This window comes from Capsicum annuum, chromosome 2, assembly GCF_002878395.1.
Source record: "Capsicum annuum cultivar UCD-10X-F1 chromosome 2, UCD10Xv1.1, whole genome shotgun sequence".
NCBI classification, from domain to species: Eukaryota; Viridiplantae; Streptophyta; class Magnoliopsida; order Solanales; family Solanaceae; genus Capsicum; species Capsicum annuum.
Window position 1 is genome coordinate 144,822,795 of NC_061112.1, and position 14,376 is coordinate 144,837,170.

The 14,376-nt window shown below is 33.2% G+C and overlaps 1 protein-coding gene across 1 annotated transcript; it reads left to right on the forward strand.

Annotated features, from left to right (window-relative positions):
- The first annotated feature begins 10,829 nt into the window (after positions 1-10,829).
- On the forward strand, positions 10,830-13,079 carry LOC107860225 (lysine-rich arabinogalactan protein 18). The gene is made up of 2 exons (XM_016705498.2): positions 10,830-11,821; positions 12,729-13,079. The coding sequence occupies exons 1-2, from the start codon at positions 11,180-11,182 to the stop codon at positions 12,801-12,803; spliced, it is 717 nt and encodes a 238-aa protein (XP_016560984.2). The 5' UTR covers positions 10,830-11,179; the 3' UTR covers positions 12,804-13,079.
- Positions 13,080-14,376: the final 1,297 nt, after the last annotated feature.

Below are 14,376 nucleotides of genomic sequence, written 5' to 3' on the forward strand. Positions count from 1 at the left end.
ATATATATATATATATATATATATATATATACACACACACACACACACATGTTGAATTCTATTATGCTAACAAAAACTGTGGAGAAGTTGAGGGTTAGAAAATCAAGCATCTAGCAATCTAGCCATGCAATCGAATCAATTTAGATGAACATCAATCATATTCTCCCAATGGGCAAATCGGTTTGTTCTCTAGTTTAACGTACATCTCAATATTTATAGAAATATTTTCTTAATAGAGTCTTATTTTAGAAGTATTTTTTTAATTGAATAGTAGAAAGAAAAATATTAATTAATTCGCTTACCATATATTTAAGGAGTCCTATATATTTTAGGAAGTCTAGTAAAAAGAAAAATATTAATTAATTCTCCTACTACATATTTTAGGAGCCCCATATATTTTAGGAAGCCTGGTTATTATAACAAAAAATAATTAAATAATAAATTAAAAAATAGTGAAAAGACAGTTTGGTCTAAAGAAGAGTCTTTTAATGAAGGGCAAAAAGCTCAAATCACTTTTAATATATTACAGATAAAGATTATAGATATAGATTATATATATATATATATATATATATATATATATATATATATATATATATATATATATATATATAAATTATAGATATAGCTTATAGGTAGATATAGATTTACGGTATAAAAAATTTAAACTTAACTACTCAAAACCCCAAACCAAATTAAAGACACAATGTTAATATATTTATGGCAAAATGCTCTTCTGGACCCCTGTACTATGTCGGTTTTGTAAGTTGAACACTTCTACTTACATGTTTGTCATCTGAACCCTTGAACTCATTTAAAAATAATATTTTGCATCCTTTGACTGTTGACCTTGCTGATGTGGCATTGAAATGATGACTAGGACAAAAGAGTGTAGTCACTCGCCTGTAGGTGTGAGTGGGGGTCAATTTTTGATCAATTTTATATTAAAATAATTTAAAAATAAATAAAAAACATTAAATTTGAAAAAAAAATATAAAAAGGATCCTTTGTTTCCCTCCATCTTTTTTAATTTAAAAATAATTTTAAAAATTTAAAAATAAATTTAAATAAATAAAAATATTTTTTTCCTCCCCCAACCTGTCCCCACACCCACACCCCACCCAGCCCCATCCCACCCCACCCCAAGCCCCTTCCAGCTCCCCACCCCACCCCACCCCAACACCCGTCCAGCCCTTTCCCCCACCCCCACCCTAGCCCATCCCCCTCTCCCTCCCACATACCCGACCAGCCCATTCTCACCCCACCTCAGCCCCGTCCCCACACCCCACCAACCCCGTCCAGCCCCACCCCCAACACCTTCCAGCCTCCACACCCTACCCCAATACTCTTCCAGCCCCCCTCCCCCACCACCTTCACTTTTTATTTTTTATTTTAATTTTTCCTCAATTCAACTTTTTATTTTATTTTTTTTTGAATTAAAATTTAAATTTGAAATCTTTTTATTTTTGGGGATTAAAATTTAAATTTGAATTGAAAGTGAGTGATAGTGAATATTGAAAAAAAATAGTGAATTTCGCTTGAAAAATTAAACATTTTGTGAATTTGTTAAATATATTCAAATTTAAAAATCAAAAATTTATTATGTTTGTATATATGAATTTATAGTTAAAAATTTAAATTAGTTGGAGAAGAATTTTAATTATTTGGAATGGATTTGATGTTTAATTTGTGAGCAAAAATAAAAACATGATTATTCAAAATTTTCTTATTTAATTAAATTAATTTTAATATTTAATTTATTATTTAGCATTTAAAAAATGACTTGAAATTTAACATAATAATTTTTTTATTTTTTATTTTTTATTTTTTAAATGACGTGGCAGGTGACTTAGCAGATGGTGTGGCAGACGCGGCAGCTTACGTGGGGAGAGTGTGTTACACTCACCAAAAAAGGGTTTAAAATATTGCTTTTTAGTGGGTTCAGGGGTCTAGATGACAAACATGTAGTAAAAGTGTCCAACTTACAAAACCGACATAGGGTCGAGAAGATTACAAGGGTCGAGAAGAGTATTTTTCCTATATTATTTATGGTATAGAATAATTCTGAACATAAACAAATCGTGGGAAGCTATATTTTACTCCTTAAATAGTTTTATTTTCTCTTACCATATAGTTTACTCAAATAGTTTTATGAAAAAAAGTTTTAGTTGTCATTAATTATGATGACTTCTAATATGGAAAGATATTTACCATAAATATATTTAATTAATTTTTAATTGTTAGATATTAAATATTAGAAAAAATAGTGAAAAGACGATTTTGTTTAAAGCACAGACTTTTAATGAAGGGCAAAAAGTTCAAATCACATATTTAAGGGCCTTCACACTTTTAATATATTATAAATTTTGGATACATATATCCTCCTACCGTTAATGAAATGATACATATATGTCTCTCACACTAACGGTAGAGGCATATGTGTACCTGTGACGAAGGGTATATACTTACCCTTTATCATAGTTCGGGAATACATTTGTCCCTTTTTCATTTTAATTTCTTATCCCAAATAATTAATTCAAACCCACTACCCGATCCAATAAACCCATAGAACCCGATTTCAAACCAATTCAACTCGATCTCTATTTTTTATTTCAAACCCGATACTCCCTCTGTGTTTTCTATTAACCGTGCACTCCAATCAGAATTGCAGTGCTTGATCGCTGCTGATAGTTGGTATTTACGGGTTGGAGAGAGTGGATATTAGTTCGGAGCTACGGGTTTGCCAATGGTTTGTCAATAAAGTATTTTCGATTCGACAAAGATGGTGGCTATGTGGTTTGACCGCTGGTGGGTAGTGTTTTCAAAGGGATTTCACTGGAAACTGAAACACATGGGTTCCAATTTCCTTGGTGTTGTTTTTGAGTGTTATGAGTTAATGATTTTTTTTGAAAAATTGATAATAGTGAAGTTAAATTTGTGGGTGTATTTTTTCAATTGAAATGAAGGAGATGGTGTAATTAGTTGTTGTTTATTGTGCTGTTGTTATTGTTAATGGAAAATTAGAAGAGGGTGGTTGTTATTCTTGGTGGGTGTTACTGTGTGTGTATATTATCGTTATAAGGGGTGAAAAAATGCATCCGTTAGATATGCGTCTCTTGGGTTTAATTGAGACCGGGTCGGGTAGTGGATTTATTGGGTCGGGGATAATGGGTGCGGGATAATTATTTGCGATAAAAAAATTAAAATGAAAAAAAGATAAATATACCCCTGAATTATGATAATGGTACTATATACCCTCCTTTATGGTCGATCTACTTTAGCTTAGCAAAACAGTCCACCAAAGGACAGATTTGACATTATTTAAATTTTAAAGGCATTTTGATCATTTTCTTATATTATGAACGGGAATATGGGTATATATACATGTATATGAGTTCAAAAACTCATTTTCATCATCAATCATTGAGAAAGAACAAAACCTAGCCAAATTTGACCTTTAAATTACTTTTGATTCAACCGTAGAAATTTCAAAGTAATCCGATAACTGCGTTTGTCATCTCAAGAGCTTCGAACAACACCTATTATCTGTGCAAGCAGGATTTCATAATCAAGAGGTGAATTCTAAGGTATGAATATTGTTTGCATTTATTCTTTTCCATATGTACATGTGTGATAGAGGATTATATGTATTGGTTGTTATTGAAAGGTGATGAAAATAGGGTTATGGACTATTTTACATGAAAATAAACTTTGGCATGAAAATGAACAATTGTTCTATTAAGAAAGTTTCCAAAGTTATTCAATAACATGTGATCCATAATGGTTTTGTATGATGCCCTACGTTACTAATGAACTTGTTTCCACCCTACAAGATGTCAAGACATTTCAATACTTACTTGTTTTCCAAATCTTACATGTTTATTGCACTAATTAATGTCAGAAGGTATCCGGTTACTCAGACAAGATCCATGTGCTATTAATGACTCCAAAACGTTTCATTGATAGACAATAAGTTCCTACTTCATTGTTATGGCATTGATGACTCCAAAACACTTCATTGATGTGCCAATGAGTTCTTACTTTATTGTTATTACATTGATGGTCTATTTATATGTCTCTTATTGATGTATCATTGTTTCAAAGTATCAAAAATGCGGTGGCGACCGAAATAACAATCTCAAAGATTAATTGAACTAAGCGATGGAAGTTCTCTCTTATAGGGTGGTAACCCAAGGGCATAAGCCTATCATGGGTCGATCCCTATTTATGTGTTTATGGGTGGTATCCCAGGGGCATAAGCCCATCATGGGTCTATCCCAGTTGATATGTACTGGAGGCAGCCTAATGGTCACAGTACAGTACAGTAATGATTACAAAGATGATAAGAACGAAGGTAAAGTAATTGAATAAATACAATGTACAGGTTGTCACAAGTTCTAGTAAGTGTGGTCCACTCCTATTACGATTTATTCACTTATTTCTGATTTCTATTGAGCTCCTATATCATATGTGATTATCTACAGCTTTACATACTCAGTACATATTTCGTACTGACATCCCCCACGGGGGACCTGCATTTCATGCTGCAGGCACAAGTACCTCAGCTCATACATCGTACAAGTAGGAGCCAGGATATCCAGCTGCTTTTGGTAAGCTCCAGTTTGCTTCGAGGATTTCCGTGTCATATCCAGTCACTTTTGGTATGGTATAGAAGTTAGTTATATGGAGGGTGTGTCCCGACCTTAGTTAAACTCTGTTTATTGTCTAGAGGCTTTGTAAACCTAATGTACAGTCAAGGTGGTGTTTTGTTAATAGACGTGATGGCTCCAACGGCCAAGTATTGCATATACATATATATGTGTGCTCGAGCTTATACAGGTGATTATTTTCTTTTATATGCGACATGATGTTGTCCGAATTTTGGGTTGTCATAGAGGTATGCATGGAAAGTATAAGGTTATGAGCTGGTTCTCCCGGGCCTCCTCGGTTACGGGTGCCAGTCCGCCCCAATAGGATTTGAGGCGTGACATTCTTGATCTTTACTTATGGCCTTTTTTCCCTTTTCAGAGAGTGTCAATTTTAGAACTTCAGACTTAAGATCATTGTTTGAAGAATCAAGTTGCTCAACCTGTTTCTTGAGAGTGCAGTTTTCTTATTCGACAATATTCTTGCAAGCTTCTAAATCAATAAAATCAAATTTGATGCTTGCAAGATTGTTGAACAGCTCATCTCTATCAGAAATTGATTCTTAGAAGTCATCAATTAGTGCACTCATTAATGAAATAAGTTTTGTTTTAGAAAACAAATGCAACTTTTCTTTAAGTTCAAGTATACTTACCTCAGAAGCATCATATTCTTCCTCCAAGTCTGAATCTCCAAGAGCCATGAGTGCTGCTTCATCAACTTCATCATCATCTGAGTCAAATCCCAAGCTGCTACCATTGCATATTCTTCCCTCTTTTTGTTTTTTTCTTTCAATTCCTTTTCAGCCATTTCCTTTCTCCATTCTATTTTTCAGACTGGACAATCTTTGATCATGTGATCTATCTTCTCACACTTGAAGCAACCACCTTGAGATTTATCATTGGAACAACACCTTCTACTTGTTCCTTTCTTGTTCTGACGCTTGTCTTTCTTAAATTGTTTTTTAAAGTTCTTGATAAGCTTTTTATCATCCATATCTGATTCTTCTTTGTCAAACACCTTTAATGCTGGTGACTTATTGTTGGTTCCCTCGTTCTTTTTTAAGTTCTCCATATTCTTCTCATATCTATCCATAAAAGTATCCCAAATTTGTTTTGCAGAGGTACAACCTGATATCTTATTGTATTCATCTATTCCAAGTCCACAAGTAAGAATATACTTGGCTTTAGCATTCTTTCCAAGCATCTTAAAGTCAGCCTCATCATACTCGTTCTTGTCCTTTAATACTTCCTTCTTTTCAACATCCTTCTTCATGGGGTATTGAGGTCCATCGATAATTATATTCCATAGTTCGTAGTCCACAACCTGGAGGAAATCTTTCATCCTTTCTTTCCATCCTAAGTAGTATTGTGCCTTGAACAACGGAGGCCTATTGATGTCTTGTCCTTCGTAGTATCCAGTAGGTGGTGTATAATTCATCTTGAATCTTATCTTAAGGTGTTAGCCTTCACAAGATAACTCTCTCTGATACCACTTGTTAATAATTCGTGCCCTACTGATTTTCTTATTTTCGCCTAACTTTTGCTTATCGATGGAATGTGTTGTCTGACGTGTTCCACTGACGTGTTTCAAGGAAGAAGTAAACAGAAAGTAAGGAACACAATAATTTTTACGTGGAAAACACTTGGCTCAAAAGGTGTAAGAAAACCACGACATGCACCTCTACAGGATTTAACCCCAACTTCACTAAAAAACTCTGAGCCTCAACAACGACTGATTACAAAACTCTTGTAACCAACAAATAGGAATTATAAACTCTAATTCTTATAACTCAACAACTAGGAATTATAAACTCTAATCTGTATAACTCAATAACTAGGAATTATAAACTCTAATTCTTAACTACACACACTTCCCAAGGTATGTGTTCCCAAAGTCTTTGAGTTTTCCCCAACTTGAAGACTAGCTCCTAATTCAGTTTATAACACACTGAAACTAATATTACATGAATAGCTCAAACACAATGAACAACTCTAAAAATCAACGCTAAAACTCTTAGCTGGATTCTGTACTGAGGACCAGGTTCTTCAACGTGTTTCTTCAGCGATTGAGTAGCACTTCGTGAAGTCAATCTGTCGATTGAGCTTTTCTGCTTTTTTAAGTGCGTGAATTATTTTGACGGTTGCATCTTCTATTTAAGCACAACTCTCCAAAGAGTCATTCTTTATTTCAAACTCCTACTTTAATTAGAACTCTCATTGCATAGAGTTCTACTTCAAGTGAGACTCTTTCTTCAATTCCAACTCTTGTCTCCTTAGTATTGTAGTAAAACTCCAACTCTTTTGAATTCTTCAGAATCTTTCTCCTTCCACACATTGGACTCTTAAAGATATGCTTAGAAGTGAAACTCCTTCTTCACATAGGACTCCTTTTTCAACTCAACTTGTTTTCCCTTATCGTCAAGTGTTTGAATCAAATTCAACTTGTTTCATTCATATTGTCATTCATCAAAACTTCAAGGTTCCAACATATGCGTATCATTTATCATAATTCGAGATATACACGTCGCTTTAAATTAACTTTGATAGTATTATATTTTCTTTTCAGTAATTATAGTGGGACAACATCTAATTGGTAACCCTGATCCACGTTCTATAGTATATTTGATCTAATCTCTACATAAAGAATTAAAAGAATCAAATGAACAATGAAAAAGTAAAATCTCAAACCTGAAAGGAGTGAAATTCTACCTAGTGAAACCTAAGGAATGATCCAGTCCAGTATATAGAGAAAAAGAAGTGTGAGATTATAAAAGTATCTAAGATAGCATCATATTAAAGTCCAAATGAAGTAAAGTCTTTTTTTTTTTTTTAGTTTTGGTGCTCCCAATCGCATTACAATTTTATTCATTTAAAGAAAACAAAAGCAGAAACTTTTTTGGATAAATATACTAGGTAGTAGATTGCAGGTGCAAGCAAAGGAAATTAAAGGCAAGATTATGATTGGAAAAATTAGAATAAGGCTCTCGAGTGAGACATAAGGGATATGGTTATTCCATCCCTAGTTGCTTTCTTCTTCAACAAGTTCTAGGACCTTATACAATTAACGTGCCACGTCTCATATTTTCCCCCCCAAAGATTGCACAAGCTAAGTACTTTATATAATGAGAAATGATGGAAGTACCTTTTTTTAATTCATTATGAAATAGGACCAGTATAAGACTATAAGTATATCTACCACTAACATTATGGTGGGACTCCCGAGGTACTTTCTTAATTGGTTTTCGTTCGAATTTTACCAAAACAAAACACTTTAGTAGACAGTATATTTTTCTATAGCGATTGCAATTATGTATATAAATAAACTATGAATTTGGATGACTAGTAGTATTATTGTGGTTTATTTTTCTTTTTCCAACATAACCTTTTGCGTCAAGCCTCTTTAGTTGCGAAATGCTCGAGCAAAGAAAGGATAAGTTCGCCGGGAAGGGAAGAAATATAGTATAGGTAGTGTGGTGTAGTCACATTTCAACAACATATCATACTCGGCGTGGTTCTATAAGTGAGATCTCTATCTTTTTGAGATAGAGATGTTATTTTTTATAGGATCCTCGTCTCAAAAGTGAGGTCTAGACTAATAACTTTTCAATCATATAACTGCAAAATGATTATCACAATTTCTTTTTTTTCGAGATTTTACAATTAATCGTGTTTGTTATAACGGCTAGAAAATCGAGATTGGGTACTGTCTATTAAAACTTAAAACATACTGCAGCTTTTCATATAAAACGCAGTGTTTTATTCTTCCTTCCCCCTGTATAGTAGTAAAAGACTAAAAAGAGTTGGGGAATGGTCATTATCCCTTCTGCCAATATCTTGTAAATGGATATAAACAAAGCAGCAACCAAATTGGGATTCACGCGTATATATATAAATAATTGCATTTGGAGTTTCTTGGAAGCCCATCATATCAATCATCGTTCATTATTCGCGATAAATATATGCCACACATTCAGATAAATTATTATCAAATCTTTCAATAATAGTGTCTCATGTTTATGTGCCTCACATTTCTAAAAAAGAAAAAAAAAATTTAATTGTTATTGTATGTTGATAACATATGATAAACATTTTTTTTTCTTAAGATGAATACATACATATGATAAACAAACAAACAAATTTAGTGAAATCTCATGAATAAGCGTGATTAAAATTTTATTCTTGTCTTGTAAAGATATATAGAAGAGCTCTTTTCAAAGCCTTAGCTTGAGATCAAGTGAAAGAAGCAAACACAACAACCAATTAAAAGGATGACCAAAGCAACAGGAGAATATATCAATATAAAATTATAATATGAAAATCGATTAAAAAAAACTTAATCCTTATAATAAATATCGTTGGTATTTTGATTGTACCTTTTCTTTCCCCACTTTTATATCATCCAATTATTTTACTATTGGGTGAGTTGTCTATTTCTTTCCTTGTCTGTCCTTAGCTACCTTTTTGCTCAATTCTAATGTTATTAATTCAAAGTTTAGGAGGCCAACTGTAAAATTGAACTTCTGTGGTTCTATTGCATATGCCAAGCAGAAAGAGGGACAAACGAATTGTCAATGGACCCATAACCAGCAGTCATAAAATACTACCGTTACCCCAGCCATCATATCATCGAGAACACGGGCACCCATGATTAAGTACCCATATATTTTGAGAAATATGACTATTTGTTTTAAAAATATTTGAAATGAGATAATTTTATGCACAAAATATTATCACTATTACTCTACTTCTCTTGAGATAATGGTATGATCTGCATACACTCTACCCTCCCCAGACACCACTAGATGGAAATATACTGGGTATGTTGTTGTTGTTGTACTCTACTAGCTCAAAAATTTCGTAATAATTAGCTAAATAGCTCAAAAATACTCACTCCATTAATTAACAACCAACTTGGATGAAAAAAGATCAATTATGCTAATGAACAATTCATAATATGAAAATTTTGCTCTCCATTGGTTCAATAACCTATAACTCAAAAGGTAAAATTGACCATAGGCTCATCCAATATGGAAACAATCAGGAAAGAAATGACAGTATAAAAATAGCATACATTATTTTTGCAGGAAAAATATATTTGTCTATCGATCCATGAAAAATTCTATTGCAAATTGTTCTCCTTTTAGTTGTTATCCGGCCAGATTAACTCTGACACTAATCATAGTAGTATAACCTAAATAAATAAATAAATAATCCAAATTTATTCCTAATTTATCAAAAATGATTTATATATACCTTCTATAACAATTTGAAGTATGTAATTGGATAATTTAAAGGTTCAAATATACTTATGAATAATTGAATAAACTAAGGTTGAAAAATATCCTTTAGTAACTATCATCATATCAGCTAAATCTGACCCATGTTTTTCATGCTAGAAAATTTTTAGGGAAAGGAGTATATTAAAACAAGAGAGAACGAAGGACTTTTATAGATCAATAGATGACAAATATAAAGGTGTATACTTGATTTATATTTTACTGTTCATTTTGGGTAAAAGTGGGTTCAATTTAATTTAATACTGTGTTCTCTCTAAATGGTGCAAACCATCAAGCAAGGTCAATATTACTATCCTTCATAGTTCCTTGGTCATTAATTGGGCACTACATAGAAAGCATATGCCTCGTAGCTCAGCCTCTCACCAATAATGGTGGAATTTAAAATTTGATGCTGAGTTCTCAGAACATTGATTCTTAATATAAATAAATTTTATTCATTAAATAAGAAGGTGAAAATAATTTTTAAAACTTATATAATAGTCTAATAATAATAATAAGAAGTTTTTCAAGGAAAAAAGAACAAGGAAACAGTCATATTACGATCAATAAATGGAAGAGCCACGCTAAATACAATGTGAGATAATGACATTCGGAAATATATTTTCTAATAACTCCCCAATAAATATTTCTGTGAAGTTTAAGTCAAGAAGAAATGGTAAAGTAAAAAGAAATTAGTTTCGTTTTCAAAAAGATTTTGTAAAAGAATGTTATAGGTGACGAGAAAATAGTAGCAAAAGTAGCTCCACCGATAGGGGTCCTACAATTGTCGGTGGAATGAGCAAGTCCAGCTAAAGTTAGCCTATTACTTGTTAATCTTTTCCACAATTATCGCTTACGCGTATGGACTCGATTTACTCGTGACCTAAATAGGTCCTACATCTAGCCATGTTCCAGCTGTGAACTTTGCATGCCATCGAAGACAACAAATGAAACCTCCAGCTAAAGATATCACCTAGACTTTGCATAACCCAAAACACCTGACGTGGTTAGCCCCATTACCTAATCTCACATGGGACCATATTTTTTCTAATTCCAGCCTGTTAAGAGGTTAGTTTTGTATTTTATTGCATGACCCCCCACCTAGATGTCGACCCTCCCTCTAGCCGTTGTGCCTTAACTTGCCTACTTATATGCACTTAACTTCACCCTCTTTAGACACAATAACACGCACTCTTCTTTCTCTTACAATAATACCTCTCTCCTTTTGCTCTACATTTTTATTGATTCTTACTAGCCATGGATAGGAAATTTGTGTTACTAGCGTCAATCTTGTGCATTGTATTGGCAAGTGTCACGGGACAGTCACCTGCAGCAGCCCCAGCCAAAGCACTCGTAGGTGCTAAGGCTAGTTCTCCGCCCGCGGCTGCCCCAAGTAAGCCCAAAAGCACTCCTGCTCCAGCTACAGCACCAGTCTCGGCTCCACCTACAGCTGTTCCGGTTACGCCAGTAAGCGCTCCAGTTGCTGCTCCCACTACACCTGTTGTTGCTGCACCTGTATCCCCACCAGCAAAAGCACCAGCAAGTTCCCCACCAGCAAAAGCACCAGCAAGTTCTCCACCAGTAGCTGCTCCAGTAAGCTCACCACCACCACCAGTGGCTGCACCAGTACAATCTCCACCAGCTCCAGCTCCAGAGGTAGCTACACCACCAGCTGTTTCTACTCCACCTGCTCCAGTTCCAGTTGCAGCACCTGTTGTTTCGGAGACAACTCCAGCTCCGGCTCCTAGCAAGGGAAAGGGCAAGGGAAAGAAGAAGGGAAAGAAACACAATGCATCACCAGCACCTTCTCCCGATTTGATGAGCCCACCTGCACCTCCTACTGAAGCTCCTGGACCTGGCCTTGACTCCGACTCTCCCAGCCCGTCTCTTAACGATGAGGTACGTAATCTCATTAAATTCTCTTTTAAATTAAAGTGTTAATCTTCTTGTTTATTGTTTATTATATGATAGAAGATAGATCATTGATCCGCATCCAGATCTAGTAATATATGTAACCAACTTCATAAGCTAGTAGGAGTATTAGCTTATCTGCATTCTCGCAATTCAATATTTACCCTAGTTGTAGATTTCCACATGGGGTTCACTAGAATTCATTAGTTTTGCGCAAATAACATATTTTTATATAAGAAATTCATTCAATGTGAGAAACAATTTATTAAAAAACAAGTAAGCTGCCTCTTTTAGAATTTAAAATTCATAGAGAACATTTACATTTTATTGCATTAATTTGTAGTTGTTATGCATATAGGTGCATTAGAGAAAAATTACATTTTACTTCTGCATACTAATTCTATAAAATGGTGCCGTAGCCTATGTTAGCATCTGTCGGTAGTTAGCGGTGATGTCGGTCGATATAAGACATTTACGTTTTACAGCTTCACAATTTGGTCTTTTTAGATACGTGTCCATCAATTGCGCATGATGACTTATGAATGTGTAACTTTAATTTTTACATCATGGTTCACACTTCACCCACTTGCACATTGACTTACCCAAGTGTACAAAGTATTTCTGTATTGCTCAACATACAGTGTCGGTGGGAAGTCAGAGTGGCGTAGATATATTAAGACCAAAGAGCAATACAACAAGTTCGACGAAAAACCATTAAGGGTCGCTAAGCACGAGGCAACACAATGGTAGGGTCGATCAAATGATCAATGCACATGCACGGCTTGTACTGTGCTTTTGCATTATTATCACAACAAAATATGTATAGTGGATCTGATTCTTTAATTATTTAAATATTAAAAATATAAGATTTTAATATATTGTGGATCTAATGCAGAGTGGAGCAGAGAAATTGAAGATGCTTGGTAGCTTGGTAGCTGGATGGGCTGTGATGAGCTGGCTCTTGTTCTAATGAGTTCATTGTTAATTTTGTCAAACATATTTTGTCCAGTATTTTGATATTTGACATGTATAATTTATCTTTTTGTTATTTAATTTCTGGTGCTTTATGGGTCAGGGGGTCCTGATTTGGATCTGCTTATAGATTTGGCCACATTGGCTCCTTTTTTATATTCTTTCGTGGAGTGTAAGGGTAGAGATTTGTACTAGTTCTCAGTCTTTGCTACTTTTACTCCTTTTGGACTCGCACTTTCTTCTATTATATAGATTTCATTTGTTTATTTGTCGATTCCTGATGTCACCAGTTACTCTACAATCTTCACTAATGCACTTGAACATGATTCGTTATGAGTATTAAATTATTCCTTTCAATTGATTTGTCTTCATTTAATTGGACACTGATAATAAAAGTTTTTTTAAAAAATGAATATTCTGATCATAAATCAAACATATGCATAATGTATCAAAATATCTTTTAATCTTTTAATTTTATGAAATTAAAAAATTATCAAAATTGGAAAGAAACATTGATTGAAGAATTACCAAATTAAGAAGAAACATTTTTTTTAAAGGAAAGTAAGACAGAGAGCGAGTAACTACACGGCCAAGTCATATCACTTAGCGATTTTCCAATTTTCTAACTTCGGTCATTGATTTGTGAGTAGTGACATTGTCTAAGTTACTCAAGTTTAGTTAACTAGTGAGTAGTGACATTGTCTAAGTTACTCAAGTTTAGTTAACTAGTAAGTAGTGGGGACATTGCGACAACTCTTATACTTGTGAATACCGTGTTCATAGGTCGGGTTGGTTTGATTTTCTATTGAAAAAAAAAATTAATTATGTTGGTTATCAATTATGTCAGTTTATTAAAATTATAAACCAAATCAAACAAACATAAAATTGGTTTAGGTTTTAGTCGTTCCTTTCGATTTTTTTGATTTTTCTCGATTTTTTTGAATAATATTTATTTTTGACAAATTATATTGTGATTGAAGTTTAGATCAAGTATGTTTTCACTCATGCGCTAATGAAAAACCACAATATGAAAAATTGAGGAGCGAAAAACTCTCTTGAAACTAAAAAATAAGATGAAGAGTGAAAAGTTTAGGTTTTAAGTTTATATTGGATTTTGGATTATTTTATGGGGAAAGGACAGAAACAGCACTTCAAATTAAACTATTTCCTTGAAAATGGCCATGTAATTTAAATTTCACTTTCTAGCCATTTTAATTTACAGACTGGTTCTATAGCGTTTTTACACAACTTTTATACAGATTTTATACAAATCTTATACATAAATATTCTTTACGGAAATTATACAGTTTTGATACATAATTTATATAATAACTGTACTTTTTTAACACGTTTTATACAATAATTATATAATTTGTATACGTTTTCTATATATTGTACATATACATATTTGATAGAACTATACAATTTCTATACATATATCTTATATAGATTCATATTCTATTTAATAATTATATCATTTTTATATAATTTAATTATTATTTCTAAACAATAAAAAATAAAGCTGAATATTTGATCAATTTAAAAATTTATAGTAAAAAAAAAATTGAAAT

What these genes read in the sequence shown, in the direction of transcription:
- LOC107860225 (XM_016705498.2), top strand. Translation starts at nt 11,180, where the DNA reads ATGGATAGGAAATTTGTGTTACTAGCGTCAATCTTGTGCATTGTATTG. An exon ending in GCCCGTCTCTTAACGATGAG is followed by an intron (nt 11,822 to 12,728) that starts GTACGTAATCTC and finishes GATCTAATGCAG; the next exon opens with AGTGGAGCAGAGAAATTGAA.